This window comes from Cervus elaphus, chromosome 18, assembly GCF_910594005.1.
Source record: "Cervus elaphus chromosome 18, mCerEla1.1, whole genome shotgun sequence".
NCBI classification, from domain to species: Eukaryota; Metazoa; Chordata; class Mammalia; order Artiodactyla; family Cervidae; genus Cervus; species Cervus elaphus.
Genome location: NC_057832.1, coordinates 111,208,786 through 111,229,156, shown reverse-complemented (window position 1 = coordinate 111,229,156; position 20,371 = coordinate 111,208,786). Strand labels below are relative to the sequence as shown.

Genomic DNA, 20,371 nt, shown 5'->3' with positions numbered 1-20,371 from the left:
CACAGACGCACAAGGGCACAACGTATAGCAACTGTCAGCTACTAGTGAAAGGCCTTCAGAGACAGACCCAGTGGTTCATTTGATTTTCACTGAGCACAGAACAAGCACTAGAAACATAATAGTGAACAAAACAGAAATGACCTCTGTCCCGGAAACTCATGCAAGCTTTCTTTGTTGGCACTCGTTGAATCGTTGCTTAGTGCAAAGCCAGAGTAAGACAATATTCTCCTCTCATGATGTTTATCTTCTGATGGCAAAAAGAAATTTACAGATTACCCTAGACCAGAAACATAAAATATATATTATACAGGTGTTAGAAATGTGATCAGCATTAATACAGTTAAATACCGTCCTGAACATGGCTTCCCATTTTTTCATCTACAAAACAATGGGCTGTAATAAATAATGTCTATGGCAACCCACTCCAGTACTCTTGCCTGGAAAATCCCACGGACGGAGGAGCCTGGTAGGCTGCAGTTCATGGGGTCGCTAGGAGTCAGACACGACTGAGTGACTTCACTTTCCCTTTTCACTTTAATGCATTGGAGAAGGAAATGGCAACCCACTCCAGTGTTCTTGCCTGGAGAATCCCAGGGACGGGGGAGTCTGGTGGGCTGCTGTCTATGGGGTCGCACAGAGTCGAACACCACCAAAGCAACATGGCAAGTCTCTGTCCAGTTTTAAAATTGTATGATCCTAACCAGGGGCAGCCCTAGATGTTTATTGCAGATGGCTCTTATACATCCACTTCTCTGGGGTGGTTCAGATGGTAAAGAATCTGCCTGCAATGCGGGAGACCTAGGTTCAGTCCCTGGGTTGGGAAAATCCCCTGGAGAAAGGAATGGCTGCCCACTCCCATATTCTTGGCTTGAGAATTCCATGGACAGAGGAGCCTGGTGGGCCACGGTCCACGGGGTCACGGAGAGTTGGCCAGGACTGAGCGACTAACACACTAAGAACCAGGGGCAGTGCTAGATGCTCATTGGCTGGTGGCTCTCATGCATCCGACATCCTGTGTACCGACCTGATTATATCACACAACTAGCATGTGAAGCTTTTCAAAGAAAAGAGGGAAGGGAAGAAGGAAGGGAGAAGAAAAGATAGACGGAAAGAAGAGTCAAAAATGAAACTGACAGGAGGCTACGTATGTTAGTGATTCTGACCATACGAAGAAGTAACCATTCTTAAAAAATGATGAATGAAGTTTGCTCAGTCATGTCTGACTCTTTGTGACCCCATGGACTATACAGTCCATGGAATTCTCCAGGTCAGAATACTGGAGGGGGGGGGGGGGCCTTTCCCCTTTCCCTTCCCCAGGGGATCTTCCCAACCCAGGTGTCCTGCATTGCAGGCGGATTCTTTACCAGCTGAGCCACAAGGGAAGTCCCCTTCTTAAAAAGTAGATTTCAAATGAATTACTTACATTAGCATTTCATGCACATACTCTTGAAAAATCAGGTGCAAATCATCCAAAGAGATACCAGAAGAAAAGTGATGGAAAGAAACATGCCTCGCATGAGGTATGTCGGTTCTGTTTATTGTTTTCTGTTTTTCACAGGAGAGTTTGAAAGCACTGTTTTTTCCATTGTCTACCAAGAATTGCCCAAAGGAATGAGGGGGTCAAAGAAATAGCTTCTTTGTGCTTCTTTTCTGATAGGTCCAGTTAAATCAGAGAAGGAGAAGCCTCTGCAGAGAGAATGGGGGGTTGATGCTGGGATGTCTGGGCAGTGCCAGGGTTTAATTACAGTGAGAAAGTAAACAAGGGAAGAAAATAGAGTAATTTTAGAACATTTTATCCACAAAAAGGTGAAGAGTCATAGGACTCTGGTGATGAGGCAGAAGACTAGAGAAAATTTAGAGCAAATAAGAAACAGGCTGAAACAATATCAGGATGTGTGTTTGGACATTGGCCATATTTTTGGTTGTCTGATATTTAAACTGCTTCTCATGTTTGGACAGTTTCCTAGAGTTTGTATATTAGTGGGAAGAGACATGTATTAGCATGTTTTAAAAGTTAAACCCTCCTCCCATTCTAGAAACAAAACCTTCACCCCGGCCTCTGCTTTCTATGACTTTCACAACAGCAGGATTTCTCCTGACAGAGCTGTCTCTTTTCACCACTTCTCTAAAAAGGTGATGGGGTAGGTGGGACTGAGCTGTGTGCTTTGGCAGAGTGGAATGGAAGGAAAAATCTCGTGATCCCTATCCTGTCGAATTTAGTTACCTGAGCACAGAGTCCCATGAAGATTTCAGTGTCATCAAATTTCATCTCTCTCTTTACTGGTGCTCAAAACTAGCTCCTTAGGTTTGTGAGGTTGACAAAGACCATTTTACCTTCCATTCTACTCACGTGGCCACTAGCTGTTGGTGGCTCTGACCTTGAAAAGAAATCTTTCTTATTGACAAAAATACAAAAGTCAATGTACATGTTAACTCCTGCAGGTGGACCAAAGGCCACTGGTTTTCTAAATGAAAATCCAGATTACAACCAGATGGGACAGTCTGCACCTTTCACCTAATAAGCTAATGCTACTTACCTATTTATCCTTTGAAGTCTCATCTAAGTTAAAATATTTACATTTACTATTTCTATTATTATGGATCACATATGTTTTGGATCATATATGTTTGGATATGGATCACAAATGTTTAAGCATTAGGTCTTTGAAAGTAATACAGACAACAATTGACAAACGTCAAACACAATACCATGATGTGAAGGTATTATTAAATTCAAAAACGATTAGATGTCACCTTATTGTTGCTTTAAAGGAAGATGGTGTAGATGTTTTGCTGGGGTGGGAGTGAGGAAGGTCCAGAGGACCCTGAATTCTCAACCCCTAAGTCAAAGGTAGTCACTCTGAATACTCAATATTGAGCTTACAGGTGTGTGTTCTTATATTTTCTAGTGTTTATAACTTTCAACAGATTTTAAAAGTAGCTCATAATAAGTTAAGAAATTTAGATCTGAGCATGGACAAATGAGTCAGTGCAAATCTAAATTTCTTAACTTATTATGAAACAGGACCCTTCAGTCAAAACAAAGTGAAAAGTTATATTTAGGTCCATCTCTTGGATGGCTGTCTCTTCTATCTCTAGGTTTTTGGTATCAACCTGTTTTCATGTGTTGACAATTCTAGGTTCCAGGCATCACTGTTGACAGAGATGAAAGTCAGAGGCTGAGTCCAGAAGAAAGGTTGTTGCTGATATTTTAATGAAACTGTTTTATCAGACCCTGAAGTGTGATCTCCTGTCATTGCTCCCAGTTCTGTTGTTCCAGGAAAGAGGGGGAACACCCAGCAGAGGGGTACAAATAAAGCCCTTTTAACTGTAACTCCCTGACACTCTGGAGTGTCAGATGGGGCTCCAGGTCCCCTTCTGCCTCGTGAGTAGGTGTTCCTAGGTGATAACTGTCTCTTCAAGATCCCCAGGAAAACTCTGGCTGCCAGGCTCACCACTTGAGCTCCCGAGGCTCACAGAACACCACTCTCCTGTTCCTCTCTGGGCCTGCACCCACACCTGCCTGAGGGCTCCCCCCACCCCACCTCACACCCCTCTCCTTTCTGCTCCTGCTAGGCAGGCTCACAGGCACCAAATCTGGCAGTCCAGGCTCTTTACTGGGGCAAAAACACCTGCAGATCAACCCAAAGTCAATAGTGTGTGTTTAACCACTCACCTTTCAGCACTGACTCACAGCCTCTGCAAACCACGTTCTCCTGTGTTGTGAACAAACCCGGACTCTCTCTTAACCCTCTCCCATCCAGGGCTTTCTCTCAACCCTCTCTCTTCTCTCTGAATTTCAGGATGGTCTCCCTTGTGACCAAAGGAAAACTCAGTTCTTCTTTCCTGGACCAAACCCGGAAGGCAGTAAGAGGTCCTAGGTGCCTGCAATCAGAAGGTCCGGATTAACCCCAGGCCCTTCCATCTCAGACTGATTTCTCAATATAGATGAGGCTTTTGATTAGAAAAACAGGAGCTCTGGTGATTTTGCAGCATTTTGTATGTACCACTATATAGAGTTATGTCTCAGATGTTATTCAAACTTTAGGATTCCTTTACTCCCCATCACTGTCTCCAGGTGTTTAGGGATTTGGGGAATTCCATTGTGCAAAGGGCCGGTGAGAGTGATAAACCACATTCAGAGTGATAAACCACAAAATCTCCTAAGGCAACTCAATGAGCAAAGCTAGAAGTCCAAAGACAGAAATGTCCCACCTGTTGCCGGGCCCCACCTGCTCCAGGAGACAAAGGACCACACAGCAGAGGCGCCCAGAGCCCTCGTCAGCTCAGACAGGATGGGACCCGGCGTCTCCCTGCCAGGGTTCCTGTCCTCTGAGCCTGGTTCCCTGATGCTGAGAGGATTTGCTTGGGGAGACACTGACCTTAGTTTCTACAGCTCTTGTTTCCTCTTTCCCTCTCAGGCTTTGCACCTCAAGAGGTGAATCGGGACAGCTTTGGTGGGACTGAGTATACACAGGCAAGGTCAGAGAAATAGATTCATCACCCAAACCCCCAAGAAGATGAGTGCCAGCTCAGAGGGATGGGGAGAAGGCAGTAAGTTGGGCTCGGGGGTGAAAATCTGGCTTCAGACTAAAACTGAACACTTTCCTAAGGAGTTAGGATACTAAGTGGGTAATGACACAAAAACAAGAGAAACCCATTTATTGGAGATGATGTATCAAATGAGGACTTGGTCACAAGGAAATGGTGACAGCCAAGATCCTTGAGCAGAGAGGAAATAAGAGCCTAAGGGGGTAATTGGCCAATGTTACTTGATACTCTGTCATTAGCTTTGATCTGCTTGAATTCTGTTTGTCTAGGAATAATAGTATTATATCAAACTGTGGGTCAGAGTCGAGTCTGGTAGTGGCACTTAAGAGAGTAAAATGATTGGAGAACTACTTGGATAAACTAGGGAGATTTTTACATTGGATGTTACATCTTTGGTTCCTTGACTTGGTCATCTGTGGTGTTGATTCTTCTCAGCTCTGGTTCATTAGCAAATCAGCTATTTAGCTTTCAGGATGTCAAATCAGGGCTCAGCAACTTCTTGAACATTTTGTGTGGGCACTGAGACAACTCTTTGGAGAAAAGTAGTTAATCAGCTGGAAATACACCTTGGAGTATAGCAGCAAGAGCGTGTATCAACTTGTAAAAAAAATACCACAGAAAGTGCAAAAATACCATAGAAATACTGTCAAGTACTTTGCTGAAAACAAGACATGCAAGGTTCCAGATTTTCTCTAAAGTCCTCAACCTAATGAGCCCACCCAAAGAAAATGGGGTTAGCTTGAGATGACTTGTCCTGTGTGAGCCTGTCTTCTCTTCTAAGATTGCTAAATGGCTTGCCTGATGACTGTCACTCCCCAAGGATGAAGTAGGAAAGTGACAGCTGACCAAGAGTCCTGAAAGTTACAACACTTGTGAATGATTGCTCACTCCAACGTCCAAGGACCTATGTCTTCCTCCTAGAGTGGACTTCAAGATGCCTACGACTTTCCTTTTCCTAATCCCCCAAAGTGTAGTTTCTAAAACCAGAATCAGAAAATATTTCTGAATTAAGTAGTGGATCTCATTGGGTATCAATTTACTTTGATAGGAACTGTATCCCATAAAGCAAGGTATGTATATTAAAGGGATTTGGGATGATGGAGCTTAACACAAATCACCAAAAAACAAGTTTTCCTGACTTCCTACCTATGGGCTCAGCATTCTTGAGATATGAACATATTTGACAGAAAACTGCCTTAATCAAAAAATTGACTTGGGTTGGATACTATGTTTTCCTTGTTTCTGATTATTTCCTATTTTTGTTGCTTTATTTTGACCTTCAGCTTCACTTTTACCTCCATCCATCTCTGTTTCTCTTCCTAATCTCCTTTCCTTCTAATCCAATAGGATGTTCTCTCTCCATAAATGCCTCCCCAGATCATAATTCTCACAAGTGGTTAAGTCTGCAAATTATTTTATAGTGGCATTTGCACATGCTGTACTGGTGCTGTGGGTCTCAGGTTACATACCTGAACATTTCTGTGATAAAATTGAATTGTCCTTTTATTAGGTCTGCTTTACCAGCTAATCTTGTAGGGTGGAGGGTAGATGCGGCTGCAAATGGAAGTTCTGTTACTCTTAACAAAAATACAATGACCCAAAACCTATGGTATGTAGCAAAAACAGTTCTAAAGGGGATGTTTATAGCTATAAAAACTTACCTCAGAGATACAGAACAGAATTTTGGACTCTGTGGGAGAAGGCGAGGGTGGGATGTTTCCAGAGAACAGCATCGAAACATGTATATTATCTAGGGTGAAACAGATCACCAGCCCAGGCTGGATGCATGAGACAAGTGCTTGGGCCTGGTGCACTGGGAAGACCCAGAGGAATCGGGTGGAGAGGGAGGTGGGAGGGGGGATTGGGATGGGGAATACATGTAACTCCATGGCTGATTCATGTCAATGTATGACAAAACCCACTGAAATGTTGTGAAGTAATTAGCCTCCAACTAATAAAAATAAATGGGGAAAAAAAAAACTTACCTCAGGAACAAGAAAAACCTCAAACAACCTAACTTTACACCCAGAAGAATGAGGGAAAGAACAAAACCCAAAGTTAGTAGAAGGAAAGAAATCATAAAGATTAGAGCAGAAATAAATGAAATACAGACTAAAAAGGAAACAGCAGAAGAGATCAGATCAATGAAAGTAAAAGCTGTTCTTTGAAAGGTAAAAAAAAAAAAAAAGTAGATAAACGTTTACCCAGAAAAGAAGGGAGAGAGCCCAAATCAATAAAATCAAAAACAAAAAAGAAGTTACAGCAGCATCACAGAAATACAAAGGACCTTAACAGATTACTATGAACAACTATGGGCAACCTAGAAGAAATGAACAAATTCTTAGAAAGAGACAATCTCCAAAGATTGAACCAGGAAGAAATAGAAAATAAGAACAGACTATTACCAGTAAAAAAAAAAAAAAAAAAAATTGAATCAGTAATTATAACACTCCCAAGAAGAAAAGGCCAGGAACAGATGGCTTCACAGGTGAATTCTGCCAAATGTTTAGAGAGGAGTTAACACCTTTCCTTCTCAAACTATTCCCAAATATTGTAGAGGATGGAACACTTCTGAACACATTCTGTGAGGCTCAAACTAGACAAAGTTATCACAAAAAAAGAAAACTACAGGCCTGATACCAAAACCAGAGAAATCTATCACAAAAAAGAAAATTACAGGTAAAATATCACTTATGAACATAGATGCAACAACATGCCAACTAACAATCCAACAATACATTAAAAAGATAATACACCATGATCAAGTGGCACTTATCCCAGGGACTAAGGATTTTCAGTATCCTCAAATCAAATCAATTAATGTGATACACCACATTAACAAATTGAAGAATATAAGCCATGTGATCTTCTTTTTTTTTCTTAACCTCCACATTGTGTTTTAATAAATAGAGCAGATTCATGGAATTGACCTTAAAATCACATTTACAGACACTTCTAGGTCCAAATAGGCAGGTGAGAAGCTGCTGCTGCTGCTAGAAGGAATGAGGCCCACATGCACTGGAGGACTGAGTCTACCACCCCACCGCCTGTGGGCTGGACGGTGGAGCCCAGGACAGCAGGAGGTGCGGGACACGCATGCACCCACACCTGGCCCTGCAACTGCGAGCTACAGAATGGCGGGAAGCTGTGCTACCTTGAGACAAGCTAGAGGAAAGTTTCCTATCGTACTAACTGAGACTCCCATCATTACCCATCAGTTGGAGAACGTTAGCTACAGAAGAGCATCCACTGACAAACAAGAGCAGAGGACAGCAGAGAGGAAGCTATCAGGCCATCTCGTTTCTTCCAGTGTCAGGAGAGTCCACGTCACACACCTCCGGCTGGCTTCGTCCAAAAACTTCCTGTTGGTATTTGCACCAAACAAATCTCCCCACACTTCGGGCATCATCTGCTGGGCCATGAGGTCCAGCCGACTTTCGAGTGTGTTGGACACCTTGATCTTGTGGTCCCCATTATAGATCTCAACACCACCGTCTATTTCCTCAGGCAGGTAGGCCTCCTGATCAATCTGGACATCGACACCACCAGTAAACTACTAGAGCTCATCAATGAAGTTGCAAGATACAAAATTTATATGCAGAGATCTGTTGCATCTCTATGCACTAACAATGAACTATCATGAAGAGAAATTAGAGGAACAATTCTATTTACCATCACATCAAAAAAAAAAAAAAAAAACAAAACCCAGGAATAAACTTATCTAAAGGCATAAAAGACCTATATTCAGAAAACTATGACACTAATGAAAGAAAGATGATACAAACAGATGGGAAGATATTCCGTGTTCTTGGATTCGGAACATCATTAGTGTTACAATGATCAAATCACCCAAGGCAATCTGCAGATTCAGTGCAATCTCTATCAAAATATCAATGGCATTTTTTTCACAGAGCTAGAACAAATAATTTTAAAATTTGCATGGAAATGTGGATTCTGACAGAGATATAATTTATTTATGTTGGCGCTTTAACAAAACTCTATTATGTGAATCAAAGATCATGTCAACCTCTGCATCTCACCAAATTTTTTCTGTGGCTATTAATTTTACTCATGAGGATATTAAAGTTCAGGGACAAAAAAAAAAAAAAAAAAAGGCAAAAAGCTAGTGGCTGAATGAAGGCTAGAACTCTGGTCCCAGATCTAAATATTCCTTTCCAATATGTTGTCACTGCTCCTTCTTTGGTAAAATGATCTCTTTCTGTCAGAATTTCCTTTTTCCTGCCCTGCTCCCTGTCACTCCAGTATTCTGGCTCTAAATCCTCAACCCCTCTCTTCTTCTTTTCCACCTAAAATATTGCTTGAAGAAAAGGCAACAAATTAGAAGGCAATATTTCAAGCCATACCTGATCACTGAAAATGAACGCCATTTAATTTCGGGTCTGAATGTTTGTTGCTGTTCAGTCACTCAGCTGTGTCAGACTCTGCAAGCCCATGGACTGCAGCACGCCAGGCTTCCCTGTCTTTCACTGTCTCCCAGAGTTTGCACAAACTCATGTCCACTGAGTCAGTGATGCCATCCAACCATCTCATCCTCTGTTGTCCCCTTCTCCTCCTGCCCTCCATCTATCCCAGCATCAGGGTCCTTTCTAATGAGTTGGCTCTTTGCATCAGGAGGCCAAAGTATTAGAGCTTCAGCTTCAGCACCTGTCCTTCCCATGAATATTCAGCATTGATTTCCTTTAGGATTGACTGCTTTGATCTCTTGCAGTCCAAGGAGTCTTCCCCAGCACCACAGTTTGAAAGCATCAATTCTTCAGCACGAAGCCTTCAAGTCTGGATGTGGGGCATTTAATGGTTTCATCCCTAACTTCTGAAGCAGGGTCAACAGACTGTGACCCAGAAATAAGCTGGCCTGTAGCCTGTTTTAGTAAATGAGCTTGTACTGCAACACAGCGGCGCTTACTCCTTCACATACTGTTTAGAGTTGCTTGTGGTCAAGAGCAGAGTAGCTGTGACAGACTCCGTACTGCCTGCAAATCTTAAAGCATGTACTAGCTATCCTTTTACAGAAAAAGGTTGCCGATGCTACAACCAAAATGTGGGGGCAAACACATGAAGCTAGAATAGAAATGTCCCCAAAATAATGCCACCCTTGAGCAGGACACTCAAGGAAAACTCAGCCTGTTTCCAGGGTTCCTTTATCAAAAAAGAACATCCTGTTCACTAACCACGATTTCCTTTATGGCAGCATTAGAAATTCTGCTTAGCACAGACTCTCAGGTCAGCACCAAGGGTGTTACAATAGCATCTGCTGTGAACCTTGATCCTTTTGTATTTTGCTGCCTTGTTGTTTGCTTCAGCTTTTGATACGTTACTTAGTACATCTTTTTTCAAGAAGAGGAATCCTTAGTAAAATTTCCCTACACACTGTAGTGGTAAAGAGTCAGCCCAGTTTAGCCTTGATGACTGGTGATATATTAACCAGGAAAATGGCAGAAGAAGCCAAGGAAAAGGAGAAACAGACTCATTGAGGGAAAGGGCATAAATTACCCTTAGAGACCAGTGACTGTTGCTCCTGCCAATACAAATGTTTACATATTTGCTGGAGGATTATTTAAACTAGTGCCTCCAAGGTCACTAAGCCACATGCATGGGAAAGAGAGGTGACAAAAATACAGATTAATTAATACGGACACATGCCTCTGGGCCACCATATGTGTGGGGTTAGGAAAAGTAGTATAGACACCAGCCTACACTTTGGGGTAAAAAAAATATGTATATTCCTCATACATAGCTATGGGAAGAGTTCTTTTATGATTCTTTTATGGGATGAGTTTGAAGAAGGAGATCACCACATATTATGGCATATTCTGTGTTGATCCTAAGTGAGAAATCATTGAAGTTATTGAGATCAGGAGGTTTGCGCACATAAGGAGCAGACAAGAATATTTATTGAGTTTGGGAATTTTCAGTCCTATCTCCAGGATCAAACCTCATAGAAAGTTTTCAGCATCTCAGAAGTATAAGAGAACTTAAGGTTCAAAAAAGCTCCCACACAATCATGCAAGGATGTCTTTCTCAGACTTGCTCACCTACTTTACATAAGAGACAAATATGCATACATAGATACAGAGACACCTCACTTGGACCCAGTATTCCACTAGCCTCTTCCACAGAGAGATTTCTCTTAGTGACTTTCACTTAGAATACAAAGCTCTTTCAGATCTACTCTGCTCCCTTCTCCTCCCACTCACAGGCCTCACCACCATCGGTTATCCTTGGTTTTTCCCACATTAATGCTGTCCAGTACTTTGGCCACCTGATGCGAAGAACTGACTCATCTGAAAAGACCCTGATGCTGGGAAAGATTGAAGGCAGGAGGAGAAGGGGATGACAGAGGATGAGATGGTTGGATGTCATCACTGACATGATGGACGTGAGTTTGAGTAAGCGCTGGGAATTGATGATGGACAGGGAAGTCCGGCATGCTGTAGTCCATGGGGTCGCAAAGAGTCGGACACAACTGAGCGACTGAACTGAACTGAACTGGGGGAAGAACTAGCGCTACTTGTAACTACAGGCCAGGGATGCTGATAAATATCCTACAGTGTGCATGCCAACATCCCATAACAATTATCAGGCTCTTATTATCAATAGTGCCAGAACTGAGAAACTCTGCCTTCTACTAAGTCATCTTCATATCAGAAAATTTTCAGCTATGAAAGACACAGAAACTACTTCAGGAGTGACAACTTGCTAAAGAAGAACTGACATACTAGTATGGCTTTCAGATGTATTATTTGGTGTACAATGGCTGTATCTAGGTAGAAGTTAGTTCTCATGTAGATTCACTTATTCTGGAAACATCTGCCATATCCCAGCAATTTTGATAATTCCTCCTTCAGGAACCCATTTCTTGCATTTTCTAGAATTTCTAGAATTCCATTGTCATTCTGCTTACTTAACTTATATGCAGAGTACATCATGTCAAATGTCGGGCTAGATGAAGCACAAGCTGGAATCAAGATTGCAGGGAGAAATATCAACAACCTCAGATACGCAGATGACACCACCCTTATGGCAGAAATCAAACAGGAACTAAAGATACTCTTGATGAAGGTGAAAGAGGAGAGTAAAAAAGCTGCCTTAAAACTCAACATTCAAAAAACAAAGACATGATATCCAGTCCCATCATTTCATGGCAAATAGATAGGAAAAATGTGGAAACAGTGACAGACTTTATTTTCTTGAGCTCCAAAGTCACTGCAGATGGTGACTGCAACCATGAAATTAAAAGATGCTTGCTCCTTGGAAGAAAAGCTATGACAAACCTAGACAGCATATTAAAAAGCAGAGACATTACTTTGCCCTACAAAGGTCTATAGAGTCAAAGCTATAGTTTTTCTAGTAGTCATGTATGGATGTGAAAGTTGGACCATAAAGAAGGCTGAGGGCTGAATAATTGATGCTTTTGAACTGTGGTGTTGGAAAAGACTCTTGAGAGTCCCTTGGGCAGCAAGGAGATCAAACGAGTCAGTCCTAAAGGAAATCAATCCCAAAGACTAATGCTGAAGCTCTGATACTTCGGCCACCTAATGCACAGAAACAACTCATTAGAAAAGACCCTGATGCTGGGAAGGATTGAAGGCAGGAGGAGAAGGGGACAACAGAGGATGAGATGGTTGGATGGCATCACCGACTCAATGGACATGAGTTTGAGCAAGCTCCGGGAGATGATAAAGGACAGGGAAGCCTGGTGTGCTACAGTCTGTGAGGTCACAAAAAGTCAGACACAACTGATCGACTGAAAAACACCACCAAGAATTCCATATACCCCTTTGAGTCATGCCTTATTTCGATAGAGTTCAGATTGTTCTCCTTGATTATGTGTATGGCATCACAGTGGAAGCCATGGACCCTGAAGTGAAAGGGCTGTGTTTGAACCCTGTATTGACTACTTCATAGTATTGAAAATTTGAGAAAAACACCTTTTCAAAACTTCAACCATCCCATCTAGAAAATGGCAAAAATTACAGCACAACACTTAAAAATGTGTTTTTAGGGACAGAATGATTTGCTCTGTGGAAAATCCCAACTGTAGTGTCTGATACACAGTAAGCACTCAATAAGTCCATTGTCTTTTCACTGGCCAAGAATTCTGTATTTTTGTGATCTCTAGATATGGGTGAACTGACCAGGGAAGTGTTACACAGTTGTTAAGAGCACAAATGCTGACACCAGATTTCCTGGGATGGAATCCTAACCTTACCACGGTCTTGCTTTGTGATTTTGGCAAAGTCCTTCATACTTTTGTGTATGTGTTTTCCCATTGGTTAAGAAGGAATAATAATAGGTATCTTAAAGTGTTGTCATGAGGATTACTAAATAACATAGGTTAAGTATTTTAAATATGCCTATTAAATAGCAATTCCAGATAAATATAAATTGTGCTCATTCTTTCTCCTAGCTGGTTTCCCTGGTAACTCAGACACTAAAGTGTCTGCCTAAAATGTGGGGGACCCAGGTTCAATCCCTGGGTTGGGAAGATCCCCTGGAGAAGGAAATGGCAACCCATTCCAGTACACTTGCCTGAAAAATTCCATGGATGGAGGAGCCTGGGAGGCTATGCAAAGAGTCAGACACGACTGAGCAACTTCACTTTGTACTTTTTTGTACTTTTCTCCTAGCTGTTTTGGTCTATTTTGACTTCAAATCAGAATGATTTTATTCTTCTCATTGGAACAAGTGTTCCTATTAATAATGAATCATTGACATGGATATACAAGACCAGAGCTATTACAAGACAAATTATATATTGTGAAGTCAGCAATATTAGTTAAACTTCAAGGGTGTAGACTTTAGGATAGTCCGCAGGATAATGTTCACACTCGAGACAACCAAGGACCTGAATTTTTTGTCTGGGAATCAGGCCACCTGCAGCCCTGCTCTATGACCTTACTGAAACTTCCTTTCTATTTTGAGGAACCGTGTGACCATGTGGGCCCATTTCTTTCATTCCCATAACCTTCTGGCAAAGTGGACATGGGCAGATGTTTAAATTGGTTGCTGACTTATCTTCAGTGTGGCATAGAAATCTAAATTTGGATTTGTGATTTTCCAGGGAAATTACATTTCTGGCACCAGTGGCCATGGGTGTCCATGACAAACCTGGACACATAAATAGCTGTGGATGGAAACCCTGCAACCTAGTCCCCAGTCCAGAACCAGTGAGCAACCATGAAGACCTTCATCTTTCTGGCTCTCCTGGGAGCTGCTGGTAAGTTTTGATAGTAGGTTCTATGATGGATTTAAGGTTGTGCTTTCTACTCTGGAAGACAGCAATAGATGTTGAATATAATCTCTGTGCTCAAGAGGCTTAAGTGTATAGTACATATGTCTATAAATAACTAAATCTCACTTGTTACAGATTGAGGTTAGCAGGGGTGATCAACGCAGAAAATAGTAAGAGAAAGAATTTACCTTGAATATAAAGGTACTATCTATGAAGCAACAGTGAAAAAGAAATGATAGTCAATGTTAAGGAAATGTTTTGTCCTTTCTAAGGATCTGCATTTAATAATTGGGACTTATCTTGTGAGCATTATGTCTCTTCTATACTAAAGAGCACCTTAAGTAGGATCTCAACAGGCAAAGACACTCTATTTCTCATGAAGATAAGCTTTGGTCTGGATTTTACCACATCTTTGCTAATGATATCCCTCTGAGATAATATGACATGCCATGCAATCATGAAAAGAAATAGAAAATTACTATTTCTATTTTTATACTACTAATTTTTACACAATTCATACTTACTATATTATTTTCCCAAATTGCATAGTTGTAAATTCATTTCACCTGTCTATATACCAGGAAATGTCTTTCCTAAAATTACTTTAAAATACATAAATAATAGGGTACATGTAACAATCTCTGATATTGGAGTCCTTAGAAAACATAGCAACTCAGTAGTCATAACTTTACAATGTTGAATAAATTTAAATCGTTAGATAGACAATTGGGATGAGGGGAAACATTGGAGAGACACACCTTGTAATGTTCTATGAAATCATTTGATGAACATCTAGGCAAGAACCAAGAAGACACTTGGGGAACAAAAGAATAAAACTCTGCATTACTTTCAGTTCAGAACATTCTCAGGTGGCATTTAAAAGTTTCCTTTCTGTTACTTCATGTGGTATTTATCCTATATTGAACTTTACAAATAAACACAATGATGGTGACCCCAAAGTTTTATTGAACACATACTTAAATGTCTGCTCATCAGGGTTTTGTGTAAAAAGTATTCTTTGTAACCTCAAGTAGTGGACTTCAAGACATTTATTATGTAAGGAGTCCCTTATTTGTGTATGTATGTTACAAATGTAAAAATCATTATATTGATCAAATTTAAAGCATTAAAACCTAAAAGTTAGATACTTAAAATAGTGTAAGAAGCATATGGGATAGAATAAGATTATGAAAACAATTATACTTAAATAACAGTTTCCTGATTATACATCATAAGAGAACATGACTTATCTTTTCCTGGTTCATCTGCAAAACCTTGCTGCAAAGTAGAAATCCCACAAAGAATCAGTTCTACAAAGAGTTTCCAACTTTTCTCTGCCAGTCGCTTTCCCCGTGGATGACGATGACAAGATCGTCGGGGGCTACACCTGTGGGGCAAATACTGTTCCCTACCAGGTGTCCCTGAACTCTGGCTACCACTTCTGCGGGGGCTCCCTCATCAACAGCCAGTGGGTGGTGTCTGCGGCTCACTGCTACAAGTCGTAAGTAACCAATCCTCACAGCCCTGTTCTCTGAAGCCAGGGCATCCTCAACCAAGCCAAAGACAATCAGGGTGAACTATAGAGTCATGCTTGAGGGGGAGTGTTCAGATTCCAAGACCTCATTATATGCCCCCACCAGACATTGTATGCATTGAGGCCTTCCAAATGAAAGCAGTAAAGACACTGGAAGAAAAATAATGAGTGGTTAAATATATCTAGAGTATCCTAACATAGCTCTTTCCCAGGTGGCTCAGTGGTAAAGAATCACCCTACCAATGCAGGAGACGCAGGAAATGAGTGTGCATGTGTGTGTGTGTGTGTGTGTGTGCACTGCAAGGGCCCTCTGTCTGTGCTTATGCTCAACACGGGGCTGCACTGGAAGGGGGAGGCCCTCACACTGGAGATTTAGAGAACTTGTCATCCTTTGATCCAGTGGAATCCAAGTGCGTCTGGGAGAAAACAACATTAACGTCGTTGAGGGCAATGAGCAATTCATCAGCGCATCCAAGAGCATTGTCCATCCCAGCTACAACCAGAACACCTTGAACAACGATATCATGCTGATTAAGCTGAAATCAGCTGCCACCCTCAACAGCCGGGTGGCCTCCGTCTCTCTGCCAACGTCCTGCGCCTCTGCCGGCACCCAGTGCCTCATCTCCGGCTGGGGCAACACCAAGAGCAGTGGCAGTAAGTCTCACGGGGACACGGTCAGCAGGCCTGAGAATCCTAAAGGCGAAAGCCACGTGCAGGGTCAGCTAGCCCCATGTCCCTCAAGGCAGCATTCCCGGAGGAGAGGGGGGTTCTGTGGAATCTTAGGATATGTAACTGAAATGTGCAGGATCCCTCTGCTTGATGACACAGAAAGAAAGGACTGAGCTAAAGTTGCCAGGTATGCAGCTAAAATGTGAAGAGTGATTTGCAGAGAAGCAAAGAATGAGGAGGTACACAGACAGAGGCTGAGGCTGGAACTGCTCAAAGTACAGCCCTGCTTCAGAAATAAAGTCTCTAGGTTTAAGATATGTGGTCACTGATACTAGTATTAGGGAGAGAACAATTTGCTGACTAAACCATTTGGAAGACCCTCCAGATAATGGTTGTGCTTCCAAAATAGAAGTTACTAGCAATTGGAGGGAAGGAATGGGAATATTGGGAAGATGGGGAGAGGTACTGAGAAAGATATTTCCCAGATTGTGTGGGTAATCCTCTTCTCTCTTCAATCTTGTCCCCAACAGCCAGCTACCCTGATGTCCTGCAGTGTCTGAAGGCACCCATCCTATCTGCCAGCGCTTGCTCAAGTGCCTACCCAGGCCAGATCACCAGCAACATGTTCTGTGCGGGCTACCTGGAGGGCGGAAAGGACTCCTGCCAGGTGAGCTGCTTCGCTCTCCTTGTCCTTCCAGCTCAGCCTCACGTGTCTCCACCATACTTCCCAGTTCCTGAAACTCAGAACACTGAAAAGCTGTCTCTGGGACTGATTATGAGGGCTCAGGATAGGCTGGGGAAAAAGAATGAGTTTTCTTTTTGCCATATTAATGGTAAGGTTTGGGGAAAAGATAGATTGTGTGCAAGCAGTGCATCCTGGTGCCCGTCGCAGGAGAGATGTAGGAGCAGGGAACTTTGAAAGAAGCCTGGCTGGATGGGCAGCCTTGAACTTCCCATTCCTCATCTCTTCTTGGCCTCACAGACCTATAGCTGAAGAAAACAGGGGGAGAGAAGAAGGAGAAGAGTAGGGGTACAGTGTGGGAAATGAGAGTTGACTTCGCAGGGAAAGAGATGGGCTTCCTGGAGGATCAGCACTTGGAAATGTGGTCCCCAGGGAAAGAAGGAACACCTTGAGCCTTTCTCCCCTCTGGGCAGAGCTGCAAGTTCTAACCGGCTCTTCCTTCTCGCCCAGGGTGACTCTGGCGGCCCTGTGGTCTGCAATGGAAAGCTCCAGGGCATTGTCTCCTGGGGCTATGGCTGCGCTCAGAAAAACAAGCCTGGTGTCTACACCAAGGTCTGCAACTACGTGAGCTGGATTCAGCAGACCATCGCTTCCAACTAAACAGCTTCATCTCTTCAGGACCCTCCCGGTTAGCCAGCTTCACCTTCCTCCCATCCTGAAAACACTACTGAAATAAAATCATTCATAAAATCAAATATGTTCAAGGGTCATTAGTTGATTTTTACATACTTTCTCTTCAGTCGGGCTGCTGAGACGATGGGGACATAGAGTTGAACTATTATATGAAGGTGGAATTTGAAAGATGATTTAGTCATTCATTCAGTCTCATCAAAATAAATTGATATTCATCTACTATATGCCAAACTCAGCGTGGATGTTGAGGCTATTAAGATGAATTAGGATATGGGTCTATGTTACCATCACATTTTTACAGAGATAATGACACTAAGATGTAGAATGCTAAGACTGACTTCCCAGAGCTACTGGCCTAGTCACAGTAAAATTGAGATGAAGTTCCTGCTGTTCTTAGTCCCATCACTTTGCTACTGCTGTGACCCTGGAGAGTGTTTTAAAAATCACAGATCCAAAAAAAAAAGAAATCACAGATCTTGTATTTTCCAAGGTTTCACCTACCTATTTCTTTTATTCTCCAAGATATTCTTGTTCCTGTCTGGAATTTTATTGTTATGGCAGGCATGATTTATGCCAGAAATCCGTACCACTCTTCCAAAGTAGACCTCCCAAATCCCAGCCCAAACCGTGTACTATTTTGAACAGCAAGCAGAAAAAGTACAAATGCAGATAAATTTGCCAAAAATAGATCTGTTACTCTGAGGACATAAAAGTCTTGGCTACAGGTGTGTTCTCTGACCTTCAGCCCTCCTTGAACTCTCCACTGTTGCCTGGGTCATCCAGAGAATATTTGGAGCATGTTGTTCCTGTGCAAATGTGGTATGGATCAAGGGAAAAATATAATGGGGTTTGAGCATGAAATCATTGGATCAGGTGGAAGAGGTTTGAAAGGGGGAAATGTTCTCCATCCCAGAGATAAGGTGAAGGATGTGTATTATGTAAGTTGGTTTGAACTGCTATAACAAAGAAAGATAGACTAGGTGGCTTACACCACAAATATTAATTTTTCATAGTTTAGAAAGCTGGGAAGCTTTGATATTAGACAAAATTATGTATTATAAGAAATAACCTTTTAAAAATCTGAAGAGAGGGAAGATGCATATTGAGAACAGAATTTATGCATTACTCTGTTAGAAGTATTTCATTGTGAAAGTGATGTATAGTCTGTTCAACTGTTGAAGAGCTCTGTTCAATAGTTCTTTGTGTCATTACCATGAGCCAATAAAGCAAGAAAGCCAAAAGTAGTTCTTAACCATATGGGGTCAACTTCTGTACATTTCAACTCCCTTTAGAGACAAAGAACATGCAACAGATAACAGCAAACTCTAACCCTACCTCTCCCTCACTCATCCGATTCTGAGGATTATCTGAGACCATGCTATGTAACCGGTGCAACCATATAATTCAGTGACCAAACTGGGACACTTTTGAGAAGGAAAGATGGCACAGTTGACAGTTGCCCCAAGGCAGCATGCATAAACCAGAATTGTCCCTAGCAAAACAAGACCTGGGATCAACTTACATGTACCACAGGGCTCCAGGTCAATGTCACTGGCCCTTGTCCCTCTCAGCTTCCTTGCCACTGTATTCCAGGTTTCAGTTTTTGATAAGCACCCAGAGATTTGTCTGCTTTGGACCTTCTTCATATAAAATTAAAGTAAAAAGTTGCACAATTTTGCCAGGGTTTGAAAATCTCTGCCTATTGGCTAGAAACACAGAGCTTCCCATGTGAACTGGCCCAGAGTCTACCTAAGTCACATCCTTCCTGATGCTGTTAGCTTCTGGACAGAACCAAAATGCCCCTCCCCCTTTATCTAGGACAAAGAGCCTAGGGATATATCTTTATACCAAAAATCTTGTTTTTGCCCCCAGATCATTTCCAAGTTTAAGCATATCCCTCAGATCTATAGTATCTTGTTTTTCCTTCCTTCTCTCCTTCCCTTTTTCCTTTCTTCCTTCATTTCTTCATAAAGAAAAGCTCCTAAAATTATTTCACTCCAGGAATTATTTCTTCTCCAACAGGAAGATAGGGAAGTAAAGAAAATTTTTTCCTGCTCTTTCTCTTGTCACAAAAAGTTGTCTTATTTCCTTCTCTCTCAATGAGGACTGCACACACAGTCAATATGACACAATGTGAACATTCTAGTATGGACTTTTAGATAATGCCCCCCCGCCCCCGAAATGGCTCTTTTCAGGTGCAAAATAACCTCAACTTGTTGGACAGGAGGAAATGGAGTATGAAGAGAACACACTGTATTCAGAGTCAAGAAAATGAGGTTTAGCCTTGGCTCCAACTCTTTAAGACATCTGTGGGATGATGCAAATCTGTTTCTATTATGTAACTTCTGAAAATATAGAGCTTGATTACTTCTTTCATTCTATATGCTGACTGCCCAGCATCATCACCTATCTTGGTTTGACTTGTTTACTGTGGTTTCCTTCACCATAAAATGGGGATTGAAAAAAAAAACCTAGCTCACTACTTGAGTTTAGGGATATAATGAACTTTAGACAGTAAAGAGCACATTGTAAGTGCTCAAGACATGTTGGAACTGTTGTTATCATCACCATCATGAAAGGCTTATCGCTGCCCTTTGTGGGGACCTGCCTCTTTGGAGAGCTTGGAGAACCAGGCTGGAGAAGTCCATATCTGTGGATGGTGAGTGTTCTTCAGTGTCTATAGATAGCAATCATTGCTGTGCACTTTGTGCAGAAATGAGATACCCCACAGAAAAAGAAGACAAAAAGTGGAGAAATGGCTGGGTCCAGGCTTTATAACTCCCTAAGCATGAAGGGTCCCATGATCTCCAACAGCATGTGCCTCCCAGCCCGCTGAGCCCTGATCAACAACAGCATGATCTGCTGGGACTTTCCTAAGGGTGAAAACATGCCTGGCAGGTGGATTTGCCCTCATCCCTTCTCTGAGCTCTGCATCGATAAGGAGGTGGACATCTTTCTGACAGTCTCTTCCTCTCACTTGAGGGTGACT

The 20,371-nt window shown here is 42.1% G+C and overlaps 1 protein-coding gene across 2 annotated transcripts; it reads left to right on the top strand.

The window, feature by feature from the left end:
• Window positions 1-13,717: 13,717 nt before the first annotated feature.
• Window positions 13,718-17,439, top strand: LOC122674285 (cationic trypsin). 2 transcript variants are annotated; one of them, XM_043872489.1, is made up of 5 exons: window positions 13,718-13,789; window positions 15,146-15,305; window positions 15,739-15,992; window positions 16,538-16,674; window positions 17,200-17,439. In XM_043872489.1, the coding sequence occupies exons 1-5, from the start codon at window positions 13,750-13,752 to the stop codon at window positions 17,347-17,349; spliced, it is 741 nt and encodes a 246-aa protein (XP_043728424.1). In that variant the 5' UTR covers window positions 13,718-13,749; the 3' UTR covers window positions 17,350-17,439. The 2 variants fall into 2 exon arrangements, with proteins under 2 accessions (XP_043728424.1, XP_043728425.1); XM_043872490.1 differs by having other exon boundaries at window positions 13,750-13,789; window positions 15,739-15,996; window positions 16,542-16,674.
• The last annotated feature ends 2,932 nt before the right edge of the window (window positions 17,440-20,371 follow it).